Source organism: Fundulus heteroclitus, chromosome 12, assembly GCF_011125445.2.
Source record: "Fundulus heteroclitus isolate FHET01 chromosome 12, MU-UCD_Fhet_4.1, whole genome shotgun sequence".
Classification (NCBI taxonomy): domain Eukaryota; kingdom Metazoa; phylum Chordata; class Actinopteri; order Cyprinodontiformes; family Fundulidae; genus Fundulus; species Fundulus heteroclitus.
This window is the reverse complement of record NC_046372.1, coordinates 25,559,786-25,581,415: the sequence shown is the minus strand read 5'-3', so window position 1 is coordinate 25,581,415 and position 21,630 is coordinate 25,559,786. Positions and strand designations below refer to the sequence as shown.

General features: G+C 40.2%; 1 protein-coding gene across 2 annotated transcripts in view; it reads left to right on the top strand.

Annotated features, from left to right (window-relative positions):
- cds1 (CDP-diacylglycerol synthase (phosphatidate cytidylyltransferase) 1) overlaps positions 1-21,630 on the top strand; it is a 28,259-nt gene that overhangs the window by 4,536 nt on the left and 2,093 nt on the right. Inside the window, exons 2-13 of one of the 2 annotated variants that reach the window (XM_036144349.1) lie at positions 1,630-1,787; positions 3,125-3,178; positions 5,953-6,049; positions 7,153-7,250; positions 9,324-9,463; positions 11,220-11,278; positions 13,935-14,017; positions 14,267-14,354; positions 16,828-16,896; positions 18,268-18,420; positions 18,511-18,630; positions 21,452-21,555. In XM_036144349.1, coding sequence (XP_036000242.1) covers positions 1,630-1,787; positions 3,125-3,178; positions 5,953-6,049; positions 7,153-7,250; positions 9,324-9,463; positions 11,220-11,278; positions 13,935-14,017; positions 14,267-14,354; positions 16,828-16,896; positions 18,268-18,420; positions 18,511-18,630; positions 21,452-21,555 — 1,223 coding nt within the window. The remainder of the gene's footprint in view (positions 1-1,629; positions 1,788-3,124; positions 3,179-5,952; positions 6,050-7,152; positions 7,251-9,323; positions 9,464-11,219; positions 11,279-13,934; positions 14,018-14,266; positions 14,355-16,827; positions 16,897-18,267; positions 18,421-18,510; positions 18,631-21,451; positions 21,556-21,630) is intronic. The other variant, XM_012865325.3, reaches the window with a different exon arrangement.

Here is a 21,630-nt window from a genome sequence, read left to right as displayed (position 1 = left end):
AGTGAAAAAGCCCATGAAAGGTAAAAAAGCCGAGAAAAACGACGCTGAAGAACAACAGAGAGTCTTTCCAGTTAAAAAAAGGAAACGTGAAGCTGCTGCTTCCATCTCTTCATGTTCCTCCGTTATACAGAACTTATTATTTCTACTGTTAAATCCTGCAAAAAAAAGAAAAAGGTTTCCAAAACAATCCGTCGTTGCCTAAACTGGGCCTCGTTTATTTCTGCTCTGTAGCTCTGGGAATCTTTCCTGGGCCGTAAATGTCCTGGGTGGACCTGAAGCTTTTCCGTGTTTCCCAATTTTATTTATATTAATTTGTTCTTTTTTTTTGTTACATCCGACTCACATTAAACGTTCGTGGTTAGAAGCCCTTGATCAGACGATCGGATGTGAACTCTCCTTTAGCCATTTCTTTACTCCATGTGTTCCTGGGTTGAACTGGGACGAAGCCCACCATGTTGGATGATGTTGGATGAGAAGCAACGCCAGCGTGGATCGTATCGGGAGACTTCTACACGTTAATCGATGCTGAGGAGGATGCAGCGCTGCTCCAGACTGTTCTCCTCGCTGCAGAACGTCAGAGTTCTTGTTTTCATGGACAGAAATGGTTCAGGCCAGCTCACATTCACCTGCTGCCAGTGCTGAACAAGCTCTGCGCTGGTGGCGCTCTGTAGCCTCCTTACTTTCTGGACACCATGGAGGCGCCTGAAGTCCTCATCGTTGGAACTGAACCTCTCATCTGGAAGTTCTGGATCCAGAAAACGGTTCTTTCAGCTGCAGTGGGCTATCTGCTCTTCTCTGCTGATTATATAAAGTTAATTCAGGGGGAAAATGTGATGAAAACGGGTGTTTTATGCTGGATGTCGATCGTTTCTTGAACAGAGAAACCTGTTGACATTAATCTTGTTAATTTTTGCACAATATTAATAATAATAATCCTTTGTCATTGCGATCATATGTTACAGTGAAATGCGTCGTAGAGATGGCTCTAGGTCATCTAGATCTAGATCCAGACAGCCTGGGGCTCTTTGAACCTTCCACAGTGGCTCTTAATAACTTTGGCTACAAATTAGATTTTTATTATGGTATTTAAATGTAATAATGATAATAAATGCAGATTTAAGCTGTTTCTTTCTTGGAATAATTGCTTTTCATTTTCACAACAGAACAATGCTAAAAGTGCCAGTAATATTTAATTTTAAATCAGTATTTTTTTCATTATGTTGGAAACTATGATTTTTTTCTTCTTTTTCTTTTTTACATCATTATCCACAAATATCAGCATCCCGTCCTCAAAATAGACACAAAAGGGCGTTTCTTTAACGACAACAAGATATTTCCTACAGTAGATCTTTATCAAAAATTATAACTTGTCTTTTTTTCAAAAGGCCAGACAACATTTGCGGCTCTGAATGAGTTTAATTAATAAAAATGTCTCTTTGGAGTGTAAAGGTTGCAGAGTCCTGGTCTAGGATCTTGCTCAGTGGCTCAGAGTGGCAGTCTGTGGGATTTGAACCCAGGAACTCTACATTTCACACGTGACACACTAACCGGTGTGTCGGGCGAGGATTCCTGACATGAGTCAGTGATTAAATATCTGAGCGCTGCTTGTTTTTGTTTTTTTTCTGGCAGGAAGCCGAGAGCGACGACAGGCTGGGCCTGCCAGGCGACGGCGAGGGAGAAGGTGACGTTGACTCCAAAACAGACGCTCCAGATGTTCCTGTCTCCACAGCAGACACAGACAACACTCCAGAATGTCTGAATAAAGCTCTGAAGGGGCTTCCACCCAGGTACGCTTTCAGTTCTGACACCAAACGTTTACTTTCATCCAGAGGGGCTTCCTGTGGTCGCTCTTCTGTGAAAATGCACGCCAAGATGGCTGACCTGTGTCAGAATCCATAACCGATTAAAGCCCTAAAGGGAAAAAAGTTAATTTGACCTCAGGGGAATTTGCCACAGATTGCAGTAGACCACTAAAGGACTGATTTGGTTCTTTTGGGGTTGTTTGGATTAGATACAAGTAGTCAGCGTCTTACCTTTAATTAAATTTTATTTATATAGCGCCAATTCATGAAACATGTCATCTCAAGGAACTTTACAAAGTCAAAATCAATCAGATTATACAGATTGGTAAAAATATTTTATATATAAGGGAACCAGTTGATTGCATCAAGTCTCTCCAAGCAGCATTCACTCCTGGAGAAGCGTAAAGCTACAGGGACAGTCGTCTGCATTGTTGATGGCTTTGCTGCAATCCCTCATACTGAGCATGCATGAAGCGACAGTGGAGAGGAAAACTCCCCATGCAAATTGGAGAACAGTAGGAGACTAACTCTTGGACTGAAAAAAAATCCTGAAAACCTTCCAGAACAAGGTAAACTTTGAATATTCATGTGTCAAAAGTGTTCAAATTAAGTTTAAAGATGAAATATTGCGCATTTTATACACCGATTTTGGTATTCCGCGTTTGAGTTCTGTCTTCGTTTACGATCGGCCATTTCCGACGTGTGACGTCAGTTCAAGAACACCGAGAAAGCGCGAAGCGAACTTGCATAGAAACACACATTGTTTACGTTGTACAACCGGTACGGCGAACAAGGATATATGGATGTTTTCCAGTATCTTCTTTTACACACCAAATCTGCTGATCCACGTCTACTTTGAGAAAGCGCTTTTAAAAAAAATCGCCAAACTAAGTCTACAATAAAATGCCTTCTAGTGTCGCTTATAGACCAGTTCACTGCTATTGTTTTCATCCGGGTTTTTCGCGCATGCGCGCCGGACTGGAAGGAAACTGACGAGTTCTCCATGTATTTTTCTCCTTTAGATAACGTATCACAAGATTGTTTTAAGAGTAAGTTGATGGTTGATGGTGTCAGATTGCCAGATCCACACAGCAAAAGCCTGAAGGGACGGAGTGAGTCTGTGAAATGCTGGCCAAGGGTTTCGTACCGCGACACAGCTGCCTTATAAACACGCAGGCCAGTACAGACGAGAGAGCATAAAAACCATGAAACCACTGGACGGCTACAATTATTTTATGTCGGGGAAAAGGCTCCGCGACGCCATGAGGGATTAAGCGGGTCAGAAAATGGATGGATGTTCAGACATGTTTGTGTACCAGCAGAAAGCGGAGACACAGCGGACACACAGCGCTTCAGCAGAGAGGACGAGCCGCCCGGTAGGTTAAAACAAACATTGTTCACTACGGATTATTTCGGTGTTTTTGTCCTATTAATCCTTTTCACAGACTCATGCCAGAGCGTTTGCATACATTGTACATGTACGTATATTTAAATAAAATGCCTTCTAGGAGCGTAGTTGGTGGCTGAAGTGCAGACCGCGGTGAAGTTGGCTTGACATTGGACATTGAAGCTCCGCTGACGCCGCGGAGCTTGAATGGCCAATGTCAAGCCAACTTCACCGCAGTCTAGTGTAGGCCAGAAAGTAGCGCTACATACTTGGCCGGTGGAACAAAAGGTCCGAAAGAAATGGGATAAATTCGTAAAAGAAACGCGAAAGGACTGGATTGCCAGCAGTGACAAAAGTGTTTTATGCAATTCACACTTCCCAAGCGAGGTATGTGAGGGGTACTTACAATGGAGCATGGCTCTATGTCTTAGCAACGTTAGCTATAGTCTCCTCAGGTTCACCTTGTTCAAACTCCGTTTCTTCGTATATATATTCGGTATCGGAGTCGCCGATGCTTGGGGTGGAGTTTGTAGATGTATCAGACATTTTTTGTAAGTAGAGTAAGCGTTATTAATTAAATTTAATAAATCAGTAGTGAAAGTCGTAGTGTTAGCAGCCGGATGCACGGTACTCGTTCTGTTTGTGACGTCACATTCTGGAGCAGCCCGATTGAAGAATGTTCGGGCTCGTTCGCTTATACAGCAAGTTTTATCGAAATTACTTCCAAACGGCGCACATAATTCACATATAATATACATTTCTTTACTCTGGTGACTATTTGAATGCATCTGCATTAAAATACATTCAGTCCAAGAGTTAGACTTTAAGTTTGATATATTACAGCTATACCCGGAGAGAACGTCTGATTCCTGGGAGATCGTTTCTAGTTCCTGTCAACTTTCACCACTGAAAGATGATTAGATCAAACAGTTCATGTTTGGTTTATTACAAGGATTTATTTGTTACTTAGCAAGTCTGCTTCACTGAGGTTAAAGTTAAGTTTCATAACAGGATTTGTTTTTTCATTAACTTTAATTTTTAGCTGGAGAGTAAATTCGTAAACAAATAATTAGCTCGTCTTTAACCCACGCCTGCAGCGATGGTGCGACAGCTGGAGTTCCTCAACGATTAAATGAACAAACAAAATGAGGCAACAGTTCAGGCTCCATATTCACATCTCTGTGCTTTATGCCGTCACAGTTACTGGGCGACAGAAGTTACAAAAGTCGCACCAGCTGGTGATGTCTGTCGTTTCTTACTCCTGCCACCTGCTGGCCTGGAGGTGTAGTACAGTTTTCTTCCCAACTCCCCCATACTTCATCAGGCTGATTTTAATATATTTTCTGCCACCTTTTAGAGCAGCGTACAGAGAAAGCACAGAAACTATCTGTGTAGAAAAAAAATCCCAGGTTTTTAAATCCCAGGATTTGCGTTGGAAAAGAGGATATAGTTGCATAGTTGTTGTTTTTGTTTGTTTGTTTTCCAAGCTGATAATTGTTTCCATAATTGGTCGATCGTAGAAGCCAACCCAGAATATGATATCTCAGTTTTCCCAGACGAGGAGTTTGTTTCAGTTCGCTGCTGATGTCTGACCGTGAAAAACCACGAGGCTCTGAAAAGATGGCAGGAGTGGCGAAGTCCTGGCCGTAGAGCGGGAAGGTCATCGCTGACCACGAGGCGTTTGTGTGTGACGCGCAGGAGTGGAGGGTAACGGCGCATAAAGGTTCATCAGCTGCAGAGAGACATTTGGCTAAACCGACTGGCTGCAAAAAGGGAACCAAAACTAAATAAAACTTTCTTGAAATGAGTGCATTTGTCCTTGATTTGAGCCGGTAAATAAGATTATCTTCAGATGAAATTAGTATTTTTACCCCTAAAATACAATAATTAGATAAACTGCACTTGAAATAAGATGATGGAGATGAATTGTTGCTATTTTAAGTGCAAAAATCTTATTCCATTGGCAGATCATCTTATTTACCTGCTCAAATCAAGGACAAATGCACTAATTTCAAGAAAATTGTACTTACTTTTAGGTCCTTTTTGGAGTGGGAGGGGAGACAGTGAAGAGGATGAAGCTGGAGCTGAAGGGACTAGATTAGATTTCAGACCGCAGGAACCTCGTATTACGTTGCAGAACATGATCATCAGGAGGCCGACGCCACGAGACGCAAAGAAAACGCAGCCGGGGTGGAGATGATGTGAGATGAACGGAGCTGCAGGAGCGACACGGCGGAGGAGGGAGGCCTGGATGTAAAGGTGCATCCAGCAGGAGAGAGAGAGAGAGAAGGGAGGCCTGGAGAGATTTAGAGCGATGAGCACTGGGAGCTTTTCTCCTGATGCAGCTGTTTCTCTCCTCCATCCATGCTGCAGCCAGCGTGGCCCGTCTGGCTGCTCCTCTCTGGCCTCTGTCTGGATTCGCTGTGAAAGTCACAGATTCTGACTTCTTTCCCATGTGTCTGAGGGTCGTAACACAGTTAGAGACACGCTGAGGCGATGGAAGAAGGCGGTCTCAGCAGGACTAGCCGGCGCTTTGAGATGCAGGCCCAGATAAACGGGACGTTTCTGTGGAGCAGAAACGTAAACGCGTTTCCCTTCATAAATATCTGACCTGATTTAAAAGCTCTCGCCACTTTGAATTCACATATTATGAAGATTTAGTGGTTTTCTGTTGTAATCTGAATTTGATGAATTATTTGCGTTGTTTGGTAAAAGCAGACGCAGCCGTACCTTTTTGCTCTGTGAGCTTTCTGCTCTTCACAGATGGAAGAACTACTGGATACGAGGACTTCTGTCCATCTGCATGATCTCGGGCTTTTTCCTCATCATCTATATGGGACCCATCACTCTCATCTTTGTGGTAAGTCACAGTGACCTGTACTCACAGAGGTGGGTAGTAACTAGTTACATTTACTCCAGTAACTTTTTGAACAAAATATACTTTTGGAAGTAGTTTACCTGCGCTGTATTTTTACTTGAGTCATATTATTATTATTATTATTCAAGTATCGCTGCTCTTACTTGAGTAAACTTTCTGGCTACTCTACCTGCTGTGAGTAACTTCATGAATAAATTAACCAAAAATGCACCAGAGAGACAAAAACCTGGGGTTTATGTTAAAGTGAGACTTCTTATTTGTAGACAATCTTTGTTATTTAATGTTATTTTCTACCTGCTGAGCTCATTGAGCCATTTATAGGTCAGATGAACAGTAAATAGTAGATATTGCTGTTGGAAGTACTTTGCACTGTTCTAACATACTGTAGATATATTAGCTGGTGTAAGTGTTTCTTTAAGTTTAATGATCAAAAAACAATTATTTAGATTTTGTGTTTCTTCTGCCTGAATTTGTTGTTTTGTAATTATTTTTGCTTTGTATATTTTTCATTTGTCTTTAAAATACTACAATTTGTACATAACCTTAGATTTTAGTCTGTCCGATTACAATTTATAATTTGAAAATATTAAATCATCAGGTGTTATGATTAGTTACTTGGTACCTGAGTAGCTTTTCTTAATGAATACTTTTTTTTTTTACTCCTGACTACTTTTTACTTTTACGTGAGTAAACTTTTTGACTACTCTGCTCACAGCATAAAACTTTATTGTAGAAAATGTCTTGTTATTGCTGTGTTCAAGGTGTACTTAAATATTGAAATCTTTGAATTTTTTTATTTATTTATTTTTATTTATGAAAAAAAGAAAGAAATATCCTACTTTTAAGTTGATAAAACTGTGGGAAGTGCAGCCCACCCTCAGTTTTGATGGCTAACAGATAAATAAGCTCAGCTTTACCGATGCTTTGCACTTAAAATGAAAAAAGTTTTTTTAATTTTTAAGTTGAATATTAAGTTTAATGCATTATAATACTGAGACAATCTTAGAAAAGTGTTTTCTTTAAGCCTGGGAACCGACTCCTGGCTGTTGGTCTGACTCCTCGGCTCTGCTTTCTTCCTGACGCAGGTCATGTGTGTGCAAATCAAGTGTTTCCATGAAATCATCACCATCGGCTACAGAGTTTATCGCTCCTATGAGCTGCCTTGGTTCAGGACTCTGAGTTGGTAAGGAAAATTGATTTTATTTTATTTCTTTTTTTACGGGAAACAGCAAAAAGTGTTTTTAACTGTTAAAACAAATCCATCCAGCATAGTTATTTCTTTTTAAAAACTGACTACAGCTTTAACTTTGTTCAAAAACATTCCTAAAGTAGTTGTTTTACTGAAGTCCCACTGCTTTTACCTCCAAAAAGATTAGCACAAAAATAAATAAATAAAATTGAGCACCGTTTGAGTCAAAAGTCTTCATCCATTCGTTGATCATGTCTGGTTTGTTGTCTCTTGGCAAACTGCAGAGAAAGACTCCTAATTTTAATATTCAGGAGGGATATTTGCTTGAGGGGAGCTTTAATGGAGCTTATTTAAATGGGTTGGTGTTCCAGCTTTCCTGTATAGTCTTCAGTAAAGCAGGTCAACATTAAGCCAAATGTTAACCTGCTTTATCAAACCCAGAGCCAGTTTGTATCTGTTTGGGATCGCCGGTCCTGTTGGAGCCACTCAGCAGCAGAAAACAGGCCACAGCATCATGCTGCCACCACCATGCTTGGCAGCTGCTGCAATGTTCTCAGCTCTGAAAGCAACACCACAATTCCTGGGATTTAAATACCTCGATTAAAAAAATAAAACAATAAAATAAATGTTTTAATTTTGGTAACAAGATGGAGAACATGCAACTGCCGTGTGTCCAATTACTTGGGTCCATTCTCAATCACAAAAAGTTTGCATAGATGGGAATCATGTATGAAATTAAAAACAAGGAAGTCAGAACACTGCTTTGCTCATAACCTGTACTATCGGAGTCATTTTGGGCATTAACAGCCCAGAATGGATGAAATAAAGAGGAATGAGGCCTGTCAATTTTAGATGAAAAACAACTTTCAACCCCGACTTGTTTGGGTTTTGGCCCAAACAGCCAATAAGAATCACTTTTTGTATAGATGTAGCTGCTCTGTGCCAGAAAACCAAAACACTGCAAAAACAGAACTAAAAATAAGTAACATTTTCTTGAAATGAATGTATTTGTTCTTGATTTGAGCAGGTAAATAAGATTATCTGCCAATGGAAGGAGTAATTTTACCCTTAAAATAAGATAATCGGACATAATGCACTTGAAATAAGTTCATGGAGATGAGTTCTTCCTATTTTAAGTGCAAAAATCTAATTCCATTGGCAGATTGTCTTATTTACCTGCTCAAATCAAGGACAAATACACTAATTTCAAGAAAATTTGAACGTGTTTTTAGTTTAGTTGAGTCTGTTTTTGCAGTGAAGGAGGTAAAACATCTGAGCTGAACTTTGGAAGAAGTTTGATGGGTCCAAAAACAGTGTTTCATGATGCTAGTTGACTTTTAGGCTGTAGAAATAATTGTGATTCTGTGTGGGTTTGGTTTAATCCACAATAATGAAATCTTTTTAGTATTTTAGGTAAACAGAAGATGGGTAGATGGGTTCAAATGAATGAAAAGGCCCAAATTATCATGACATTCATGTCCACGAGTCTAAGTGTAACCTGACTGGGACTGAAACAAAAACAGTGAATCATTTTTAAACAAAATCAGAAAAGGCTTGAATTACTCGATTTTTAAAAACACAAAAATTTCGACTGACTCGCTTTGTGTCAGAGATTTGGAACAGGAACTACTGCACGCGTTGTTAAATTTCTTTAATCCATCACTTAAACGTACTCAACAGGAAGCAAGTCGTCGTTCCTTGTCTATTGTCTGCAGGCTAAACTAATAAAGTATCGATTACACTTTGTCAGATTTGCATAATTTGTTGTCTGTGTGCAGCGTCCCCGCCCTCAGAGTCGGCTGTCCGGACGCTTTTCTCTCCACTTTGCATACACACCCACACAATGCCGGCCGGAGCAAAGATCACTGCCACGCTGGAAGTAAATAAACATTTTGATCAAGGCCACCCCTCATAACAGTGCCTCATGCACACAAACGCACTCAGCAGGTCAATGTACAGCGGGGGGGGGGGGGGGCACCGGTAGTGATAGGAACCCATTGACCCACATAGTGACAGACAGCAGTTCAACGTCACAGAAAATGATCAGACCTTTGTGTTCTGCTTTAGGTACTTCCTGATTTGTGTAAACTACTTCTTCTATGGTGAAACGGTAGCGGATTACTTTGGAGCGTTGGTGCGGAGGGAGGTGCCTCTGCAGTTCCTGGCTCGTTATCACCGCTTCATTTCCTTCACTTTGTACCTCGCAGGTGAGTCCGTCCTCCAAGACGGTACGACCTCGGTGTCAGCACACGCTCTTTGGCCCCTCTGCTTCCACTCACCTTTCTAGTTCTTTTTTTTTTTTTTTTTTTAAAAGACGGGCAAATCAGATTTCTCCCACAAACGGTGTTTATTTTGTAGAGCTGAGCCTTAAGCAGGGAAGGAATACTTGCAGCCTGAACACATTCAAATCCCTTCCTGCTTTTTCTTTTTAACTTTCAGTTACTGATCTTATTGATCTTACACAAGCTCACTTACAGACTTACTGGCACCGCTGGTGAAGATATGTTAACAAAAAAAATAGCTTAAAACAGTTTATTTACATAGCACTGATTTACAAGCTGCCGTTTCAAGGCACTATACAGAAAAATGTAATTCAGTCATAGAGAGAAATTAAGTCAAATAAATATATGCCAGTTGATCCTAGTTATCAATGCAGTAAAGCTCAGTTTATTATTAAATTGTTATCTATCTATCTATCTATCTATCTATCTATCTATCTATCTATATCTATCTATCTATCTATCTATCTATCTATCTATCTATCTATCTATCTATCTATCTATCTATCTATCTATCTATCTATCTATCTATCTATCTATCTATCTATCTATCTATCTATCTATCTATCTATCTATCTATCTATCTATCTATCTATCTATCTATCTAGCTAGCTAGATCGCATCGAGTCATTAACTTTGCAGCAATCCCTCATACTGAGCATGCATGAAGCGACAGTGGAGAGGAAAACTCCCCTTTAACAGGGAGGAGAACCTCCAGCAGAACCAGAACCAGGCTCAGTGTGAACGCTCATCTGCCTCCACCCACTGGGGCTTAGAGAAGACAGAGCAGAGACACAGAAAGCACAGAAGCTCACATTGACCCAGGAGTACTTTCTATGGTAGAGAAGACAGAGCAGAGACACAGAAAGCACAGAAGCTCACATTGACCCAGGAGTACTTTCTATGGTAGAGAAGACAGAGCAGAGACACAGAAAGCACAGAAGCTCACATTGATCCAGGAGTACTTTCTATGTTAGAGAAAAGTAAAAGGGTCATGGCAGACTTGCTTAGCCTGTAGCTATGTCTAGGAAAGGAACGGTGTTAAACACTGAAAGACAGGACCACACCTGGGAGAACATCACGACGAGCTTGATGTAGCTACTGTGGAGAGAGAAAAAGAGGAACCTAGAGTTAAAAATGCCGCTAATTGGAGAGTAGTAGGAGAATGTTGCAGAGACACGGAAAGTGGTCTTCGTGTCTTCCTGCAGCGTAGGTCTATGGTATATTTTATGCTTGTTATATGGTTTCACACTAAAAACTTATATAATTATCCAACCTTTTAATTAGAAATCCGAGACTTTTTGTTACCCTGGCTTATAAGTGTTGATTCCAAGACAAAGATGTTGTACTATTTAGACGATATAGTGTCACTGTCGCTACGTGCTTGCTCAGTTTGAAGGCCAGAACGTTGAGGAAAAGGTGTGCAGGCAGGTAGGATGGCAACAGCGTTGTCCAGCTCTGGTTGCAGTTCATAAGGGGGGGGGGGGGGCACTGTGGGTGAAAATCAGGCCGTGCCACATTTGACTTTTCATTTTTTGACTTTTTTCTTCTCGTATAAAGTTGAGAATTGTTTAATGAAATGCATGGGTCCCCAAGACTCCCTACAGTAGCCAGCAGACTATTGTGTGTAATCTCCTGTACACTGCTGAGTAAAACTGACTGCATGTTGTTTACTCTTTCACAGGTTTCTGCATGTTTGTGCTGAGTTTAGTGAAGAAACATTACCGCCTGCAGTTTTACATGGTGTGTATCAGCAAAGTAACCATCTCCTCTGCTTCGCCGCGTTAATCCTGCCGTCTGTCCTCTTTCTCCGCTCGCTGCTTTTCACCACGTCCAACTGGGAAGATTTCACACACCTAATTTATATTCCGGTCATTTTTAACCCCCCTGACAATCCGGTGCAGAATTGGAGCCCCGATGAATATCAGTTGCTTTAACTTCATGTTGTTCATTTGCATTTTGCTTGTTTCCCTCCCAAATCTGTGGGCAACTGGTCTTCATCACTCTGTTAGAGGCCTAGACTAATTTTCCTGACCCACTACTGACGTTATTGTGGTACCTAAGGCGGTGAAAACGCACACTGCAAAAACTGATCTAAAAATAAGTCAAATGTTCTTAAAATTAGTGTTTTTATCCTAGATTTGAGCAGGTAAATAATCTTATCTGCCAATGGAATGAGTATTTTGACCCCATAATAAGATATACGCCACTTGAAATTTTTTTTCCGATTTTAAGTGCAAAAATCTTATTCCATTGGCAAATCATGTTATTTACCTGCTCAAATCAAGAACAGATACTCATTTTAAGAAAATATTCCTTATTTTTAGTTCCGTTTTTGCAGTGCAACAAGCCCAGTTCATGTCAGAAACTTGACATACAGTCTTCAGGGGCTGAAATCTTCAATTAATGCAATCAACGGCTGACTGGCATAATCCTAGCGGGATGTTTGGCTCTCCTCCTGCCGTTCTCACATGAATCTGTGTTCATTTAAACTAGTCGGTTCTCTGGCACAACCCAGCTTTAAGTCCACAAAGGTGGAGGTCGGTGCGTTTGAAAAGGTTTTTCCTGAAGCGTATCGTCAGTCTGCTTTTATCCAGTTAAACCAGTTTTGATTTGTTTGTCATCATGGTCTGAGTTTCAACCATCTACCTGTTGATTTGAGACCAAGCTGAAGAATATAAACTGTGCACTTATTGGTTATTTCGTCCCTTCTGGTAAATGCATCGGTACCAGTAGCAGTCAAACAGCCCCATGTGACAATTGCCTCACTTTACCATCTTCAAACATTTCTTCTTGTCATTGTGGCCAAAAAAGCTCAATCTACAATCTTAAAACGTGTCTCCAGAGGGGTTTGCCCCCTCAGCCCACGTTAATGGAAAAATACTAGCCTCCATTTGGACTGGGCCACTGCTGCACTGCAAAAACTGAACTAAAAATAAGCAAGATTTTCTTAAAATCAGTGTATTTTTTTTCCTTGATTTGAGCAGGTAAATAAGATTATCTGCTAATGGAATAAGATTTTTGCACCTAAAATAGGAACAACTGATCTCCGTCATCTTATTTCAAGTGTAATTTATCTAATTATCTTATTTTAGGGGTCAAAATACTCATTCCATTGGCAGATCATCTTATTTACCTGCTCAAATCAAGGACAAATACATTAATTTCAAGAAAATTTCACTTATTTTTAGTTCTCTTTTTGTATTGTGGTCCAGAGTCTTTCAGTTTAAGGCTTGAGCCTTTGTGGTTATTGGGCCGTTCCTGAACTTTTAAAGTAATTTCCTTCCATTTTCTGCTCAGATGGTTGAAACTTGAACCTCAGGAGTGTTCCAACATGACAATGATCTCAAACATTGTTAAAAAATCATTTTGGGATGGATAAAGGAGGCTAACATTAAGCTTCCTGAACATCCTTACCTAAATCGTTGACCTCAGCTTAAAGTAAAATGCCAGAATCGTGCATAAAACCCAGCTCTGTGCCATGAAACCAACTGATTAAAACGAGCTCCACTAATTCTGCCAAGAACAGTGGGCTAACATCCAGATAGATTGCTGCTGCTATTATTATTATTTAATATTGTTCTTATTTAATTATATTATTCATTATGTAATTAGTATTATTATTTATTACATAATTAATATTATTGTTTAATTATGTAATTATTATTTTATAGTATTATTAGTTATTTTAATTTATATAATTTTTCAAATGTTAATTATTTTTGTAATAGTACTATAATAATCATTATTTAAATGTATTATTATTATTATTAAAATATTTTTGTTATTTGTATTTTTAAATATTGTTTTAATTATTTTTTTATTTGATTATAATTTTAATTATTTAAATGTATTTTAATATTTTTTATTATTATTATTATTATTATTATTATTATTATTATGGCCCTGTGTTAATTAGAGAAAATCCACACTAAGTTCAAGATGGTGCACTAAATTTTTCTTGTTGTAATCTCTTACTTTGAATGTTTCATAATCATTTCACTCTGAAGAACTCGTTCAAGCTGACTATGTTTGGCTTGAACTGTACATAATTTATATAAACCATCCCTAATTTTGGCTCCTGTGCAGTACTGCTTACATTATGCTGTGATATTACCGTTTTTGTTCTTTCCTCTGCGTGCATGCTCCCAGATTTATTGTTTCAAGCGTTGCCGCCTCTGCATGAGCCTCTGCTGTCTGTCTGCGTGTCTCACTGCGTCTCGATGTTTGCGACCCGATCATGTCCCTCCGCGGCACGGCTTCGTCAGTGTCGTTCACCTCATCCGTCCGTCCGTCCGTCTGTTTGGACTGCAGCCATTTCTGAGCCGGGCTCACGTCTGAACAGGCACAGCTTCATTCCTGCGCAGTGACACTGTGGTGTTTGTGTTTGCCATTTCAGTTTGCTTGGACCCATGTGACCCTGTTGATTGTGGTAACCCAGTCCCACCTTGTCATTCAGAACCTGTTTGAAGGAATGATCTGGTAAGCAGGACACAGACAGACGCACCCGCTTCTGGTCGTATGTGCACCGTCACCAGTGTTTTTATGCTGACGCAGCAGATGTGCGTGTCCTGTGTCTATTAAGTTAATCAAATATTTTTAAAGCAAGGAATTAGATTTATTTTTGGCTCTGTACATCATTGTGATTCACAACATTTGAGGAGATCTTTGCCTTCGTGTTTGTTATACTTCCAACTACGTCTCACCAACGCTGAAATTCCTGCTTTCTAGGTTCATCGTTCCCATTTCCATTGTGATCTGCAATGACATCATGGCGTATCTGTTTGGATTCTTCTTTGGGAGAACTCCTCTGATCAAGGTACACCAAACATTTCTTTTTAGGTAGTAACTGGTTCATGTGTAGCATCATTTATACCTGAATGTTGAATAAAATATAAGACGTATAAAGTCACAGGGTGGAAGAAACTGCACCCTGAAATGACCCTCAGTCAGGCAGGTTCACCAGTCTAGCACCATTTATACTCAGGGCAAAATGATTTACAGGACATTAAAAGGTAGAGGGGAAAAAATAACCCTGCAAAGTTGAATAAAGAGCGCTTAATGTTTCAAACCCTTAAATAGATTGCATAAAAAGAAACATGTTAAAAAGCAAACCTAAAATATAAATCTAAGCTTTAATCTTACGCTGTAGTTGGTCATTAGCTATGTTTATACGCACAAAATTTCCTCATCGGATTAATATTTATTTGGATTAAATAACCGGATTGTACCGTTTATATGGGTTTACAGTCACTTAATCCAATTATAATGTGTGTGTTTATGCACCTCGCTCTATTCAGAATAGAACCACTCTGACATGCGCAGTTATCAAATTCTCCTGAAAAAAACCACAGAAGAACTTCCGTCTTTGCTAAACAACAAGAAATAGCAAACAAAGCAGTTCATACGAGTTTGTTTGTCTTCTGAGCGCCCAGGCCCGACTTTATTGTAATTACGGTTGAAACTTTACTGAGGAAACAACAATTTTGAGCTCTTTTAATTTTCTCGAACAGAAAAGTTGCATCGGCAGCTTCGACATTTTTGCTTCCTGCCGTATTTCCATCATTCATCAACACGGAAATACGTCACGTTTACGTCGGGCACAGTTTGCTAGATTCAGAATAAATTGAGCCTGTCGAGCGTTTATATCCTCTTTGATCGGATTAAATCGGCATAAACCGCCTCTCTCATTCGGATTACAATTTCATTCCCACTGAAATTAATCCGATCCAGGGTTCCCACGGGTCCTTGTCCTTGAAATCCTTGAAAGTTTGTGAATCTAAAAAAATTAATTCAAGGCCCTTGAAAGTTCTTGAAAACAGCAAAAAAAAAACCCACCTTGTCCTTGAAAGTCCTTGAATTTTTTTGTGGGGTTGAAAGTTCACACGGATGACGACTCGTGTGTCATTATTTTACTATCACACGATCTTTTAAAATTATGTTTATTCTGCAGACTTTTAATTTGCAAAAGTACGTTCGCTCTTCTTCGTTAGTTGCTAGGCTACGGTTTAGGCCTACGTGCGTCCAATAGGTTACATTTACGCAGTGTTGCCAACTCAGCGACTTTGTCGCTATATTTAGCGACTTTTCAGAGTCAAAGTCAAAAACTAGCTTAATCAAAGATGAAAGTAAGTGAAACAAATTGATATAATTCTGAACATCTCAATGCTGCACTTTTTTCCATAAAATTCCATGAAACGGTAGGCTAATGTACATCTTATATGTAATGTAGTATGGCATAGCCATGTACTGCGGATATAAATGTAGGCTATGAATATGATCAATATCAATGTAGGCTAGAAATTAAGTCCAATTTCTTGCATTGCTTCTGACCCAACAACTTCTATGCTGTTTAGTCTTTTATTAAATTTGCAATGCCGCCACGTGTGGTCCTTGAATTTTAGGAAATTGGTCCTGGAAAGTCATTGAAAGGTCCTTGAATTTGATGTTCACCAAGGTGTGGGAACCTTGCCGATCACAATCTTCCGATTGGCCCCTTTATTCCGATTCCTTCTGTCCATGTAAACGTAGCAAATCATCGGTCAAACACTTTGTCGATGTGACTCTTTGAGCCAAAGCTGCCGTAAATGAAAACGTTTCCAGTCCTGCATCAAAGGAGCAAACAGTGTCACCCAAACTCGGGTTTTCAGGAGGGTTTTTTAGAGCCGAGGAACGCAGAATCGCTTCGGAAAACCCAGGAACTGAGCAGAATTTTAGGATCTGTGCTTTTTAAGCAGGACGACAACGCAGTGATCCATGATGTGGTTCTGAATGAGCCATCTTCCTGCTGTTGGTCAGCGTTTAGGATGAGCTGCAGCTTCCTTCATCACAGATGTGCACATATCTGTAAAGACGCGTTAAAATAAAAGCATGCGTCAGTTTTTCTGTCTCCTGTTTTTAACTGAAACCCTATTTTTTGGTTATTGTTTTTTTTAAGATGCCATTATGGTGATTTTAGAAACAGGTTTAATGTGACACTGAGCTCTGATCTTTATTTATTTATTTTTTGCATTTTTTCTGCATGAAGCTGAAGGAACTTGTAGCCCAACCACTCTTTGACATTTTGGACCCATTGACTGTATTGGGTTGTGGTTCTGGGGTGACACAAAAAAAATATCAGGTTGTCGTCAGCATATAAATGCGTATGGTGAGACATGTGGTCATACGCTTTAGTCTTGGCCACCTTTAATTTTTATGTATAGATCCTATTCATGGTGGCCCCCCATGAGTGAAAAGTGTCACGTTGATGCTGAAAACCTCGTTAACGTCTCATCCTCCTCTTCGTCCCGCAGCTCTCGCCCAAGAAGACGTGGGAAGGCTTCATCGGCGGTTTCTTCCCCACGGTAGTCTTTGGTTTCCTGGTGAGTAATTAGCAGCTTCATCACATGTCGGGCATTTCCTCCTGAGCAGTTTCCAAGTACAATAAGCCACTAAATCCACCGCTGCCTTCAGGCAATTAATATGGAATCACAGCTCTTGGAAAACATTTAGTCAGTGTTCAAAAAAACTTTGAAACGCTGAATGGTTTTGCAATTCATGCCGCATCTTTATTTTCAGATTCATGGACTGTAAAAAAACCCAAATTATCCAAGTTTCCTCTTTGCTGCGTCGTTCCTGGCTCGTCTGATAAGTTGTTTAAAGAATAATATGTTTAGTCGTTGCCAGATCAGGTGCAGCGCCGTCATTACAGGCGGGCCTGGTTCATATTAAAATAAGCCGTTTAACAAGACTTGTCCGGTACGTTTTGTCATTAAGAAAATAAAAAGGATTAATTAAATTTATTGATTTATTTGACAGGGACAGTGTACATCAGGGGTCACCAACCTTTTTAGAAACTGAGAACTACTTCACTGGTGTTGTGTCGTACGAAGGGCTACCAGAACTGACCTTTTGAACCAGAAGAGTCAGAATTTACCTTCATTTTATGTAAAATAAACACATTTTTCATGCTTTGTTATAGATATTGTCATTTTTAAATCTATATAAATTCAAGTGTGAATAAACAAGAAGAGAAACAAATAAAATAAAGTTTTAGATGCAGCTTAATGGTGTATTGTGCTGTTTTTTAGAACAGGCTTGTGGGCCCCACATGTGGTCATCGGGGGGGCTACTTGGTGCCCACGGGCCCCATGTTGGTGGCCCCTGGTTTACATTAATTAACATTGCTACAAATGGCTTATTTTTCATCCGCTGTCCCTGGACAGACCCTAAAATTGTCTACCAAAATCGACAATAATTAGATTACAATGATACAGTAAAACTAAAACAAGCAGTAAAATTTTTCCTGTTGATATTACAGTGTACATGTTTGCTATAATACAGACACTGGGTTAAAAAGCAAAAATCAAGAATCAGAAAACATGATTGGGTGAAGGATACCGTGTTGTTAAAAGCTCTATTTTCACTCAGAGAAATAATATAAAGGTCCCTAGCTGTCAGAATCTGGAAAGACGGACACGTATCGCTAACCTCGAAGCAGAAATCCAATATGGCCGCTGGATAAGCTCATCCACCCTTTTAACTTAAATCACGTTAAAGACTTAAATACTCCTCCATAATGTGTAAGAACCGTATTTTTATGCCCTCTGCTGCTTGTGTTGATGAGAAACAGCAGTTTCTAAGAAAATAATCCGTATAGTTTCAACCGTTGACAGATTAGCGTTCGATTAGCAAAAAGTTAATTTTCCTGAAAAGGGATTCACGTTTTTCTCTGTGCCCCCCCCCCCCCTCAGCTGGCCTACCTCCTGTCGCAGTTCCAGTACTTCGTGTGTCCCGTGGAGTTCAACAGCGACACCAACAGGTTCATGGTGGAGTGCGAGCCGTCTGACCTGTTCGTCCTGCAGGAGTACACCCTCCCTGCGGCGGTGCAGAGCACGCTGAGATGGGTGAGCCCCGCCCCCGAGCCGGCGCTTTGGCTCCAAGACGATCGGCCGTTTTACGTTAACTTTCTCCTCTGGTCTCTGCTTCCCTTTCAGAAAACGGTGACGCTTTACCCCTTCCAGATCCACAGCATCTTCCTGTCGTCCTTCGCCTCCATCATCGGCCCGTTCGGCGGCTTCTTTGCCAGTGGCTTCAAGCGAGCCTTCAAAATCAAAGTAAGGGAACGACTTTTGTGATCTATCATCAGGGAAAACCAATGTGTGTTATCTCTTATTTAAATCTGGAATGTTTCCCAGTCACCTCAGCTTAAAGCAGACGGCTGCAGGAAGCCGCTGCAGTATTTAAACACTCTGTTTGCTCAGCAGAGGTTTTCACCAATCTCTCAAACAGCAGCACAGATTCTCTGCTGCAGCTCGGCACGTAAAACTTCGCCCCCTGCTGGCAGGTCTGTGTCAGCACCTCCTCTCCTTTTCTAAAAGGAAAAAAAGGCTTTTAGGGCTTGTTTAACCGGTTAAATTATGTTGCTGCCCGCCTCTGCAGAAAGTCTCCCTCTAGTGACAACCCACGTTTTAAAGCTTTGGAAAATGCAGCAATTAAACGCCTAATTTTCCCCTTTCGGTTCAAAACAATCCTCTAGATCCGTTCTAAGCTACACGCAGTCCTGTGAAATAAGTATTTGGGCTAAGAATGGATGATATAGGGAAAAAAAGCATATTGATAAAGTAGAAATCATAATGATCAATATCGATAATTACTTTAAGAGCCTCATATCAGAACATTTAGTCACATCTGAGCCTCGGCTGGTTTAGCGTCCGCTTCAGGGAACACTAACGTTCAGACTGGATTCCCATTTTCAGGCTTTTCCCTCTAAGAATCATATATTTTGAACTTTCTTTCCACTGGATCTTGGACCTTTCTGCATTGTTTCACTGACAGACGCTAATAGCCGTTAGCTGCTTGCTTGTTTTATCCTCTGCACCGCATGTGCAGTGTTGTACGTCCATTATTATAAATAAACACGAAAGGCTTTATTTACTAACAAAGTGAGCAAAAATAAAGCATAAAACACCAAAATAACAACTAATACGGCAGCAGGATGTGATAATCTTTCATAAAAACTTTGTAATTTCTCCAATGTGAGATCAATAAAGCCTATCTTATCTTATCTTATCTTATGCAGAGTTAGCTACTGCCGTATAAATAAAAAATGTCAAATAACGTGGCTATGCACCTTTTTAATAACCTATTTTTAGATAAAATTGGTCATAAAATCAAACTCAACCCTTTATTCAACCAACTATTTACCAAAACTGCAAGTTTTTAAAAAGAAAAAAAAGAATGTGTGCTCTTTGAACTCTTTGAAGGGGGCGGAGCTTAGTGACGGAGGGTTCCTGTTATTCTATTTAAGTTTTTATTGACCCTTTTTTTTTTTCTATTATCGATATACATCCATCAATCAATATATATTGATATTGAATTATCATCCAGCCCTAATTTGCGCCCTTGTAGGCCGTGTTGCTCCTATGAAGGCGGCTAAAAGAGCTCAAAGAGCAACACGTCACGCCCCGATCGATGAGACATGAAGCCACTGACTTCCTGTGGAGCCCAGACTTTAGGTCTCCGGTGAACCATTATTATTATTCATAGCTGGAGAAAACGTGGATCAACAGAGAACCTTTGCAGGCCGCTCAGCGCCTCATACGGGAGGTTTAATAAAGAAGAAGTCAGGCACCGCAGCGTTTCAGGGGCCCAAAGCTCTGCTGACTAAGAGCAGCACAGAGACTCGTCTCACGCTTCCTTAACATGATCTCAGTGTTCCCCAAAATGTCTGAGAAAATACTCTGTGGACTGAGGCGGTAAAAGAATAAAGCTCACACAGCCTGTCAGGAACAGAACATCACACCCGCAGTCAGACACGGTGGCGGTAGTGAGACGGTCCGAGCCCGCGGTGCCGCTGCAGGACTACGATACGACTGATGGAATAAGGAAATCTGCTGTTTTTCACCAGATAAATCCTGAAGAAGGATCTCTAGTCCACCTCTTAGTGGCTCAGTAAGCACAGGGTGCAGGTTCTGGAGCGGCCTAGTCAAAGTCTAACCCTAAACACGCAGCTGATACTTAAAAACGCTAGGGCTGAACAATTAATCGCATTTTCAATATAATCACAATTTAAAAAAAAAAGCAATTTCCAAATCGCAGAGTCTGCAATTTTTGGCTATGTAACAATTAGGGAATTAGACACGTCCATTAGGTGTTGGTAAAATGTTTAAAGTGGGTTTGCCTCCACATGGAAGGGAAGACAGTTGCAGCAGTGAGATAATCTAATTTTATTACTTGTTTTTAGAGTTTATATAATCATGCATAGCATTAAGTTCAATCAGTTTAATACATAGACTTGCTTGTTGGTTGCACTTTATGTTCAACAAGGATTGATGTCCAAATCAACTAAAAGCTGTTCTCTTGAATAATATTCTGATTAATAGAAACATTAAAAATTCTTGTTTAAAATAGTCCTTGTTTACATACATCTTTATTTAGAAGCCGTTTTTGTTGATTGTGGTTAACGCAGAGAAAAGTCAAAATTGCGATTTTGGTTGAAATATATTGTAGGCAGAACGCATCATTTCTGCTCTGAGTTTAGATGCTGCCGGTCTTTTAGCAACTAATCTGCACAGCGAGGAAACAAGTTGATTTATTGTTAGTATATGTTTAAAAAGACATGATAAATTAAACTGGGAAAAAAAAATCGCATTAAATCGCAATTAGATTATTTTCCAAAATCGTTCAGCCCTAAAAAAGGCAGCAGTGAGTTCAGGCAGTGGGTCAAAGATATTCCATGGTGATCTGAAAGAATGATTCCCAGCGGGTTTCTTTAAATCAGATCAAAGAAATCATTATTTGACGACTGAATTCTGCGTTTATTCTGGTTACATTTGTTTGTTCTTTAACCTGTAAGCAGAAACAGGAAATCAAAGTTAATTGAAGGTTCAGCTGGTTGCTCAGGTGTAACACAGACTGGTTCCTTCGCCTCCTCAGGACTTCGCCAACACCATCCCGGGCCACGGCGGCATCATGGACCGCTTCGACTGCCAGTACCTGATGGCCACGTTCACGCACGTCTACATCGGCAGCTTCGTCAGGTAGGAGAGGAGACGAGCGTTACACGGTGCCGTCAGAAACTAACTAACCTTTGCTAGTTAACTTACAGGAACTCC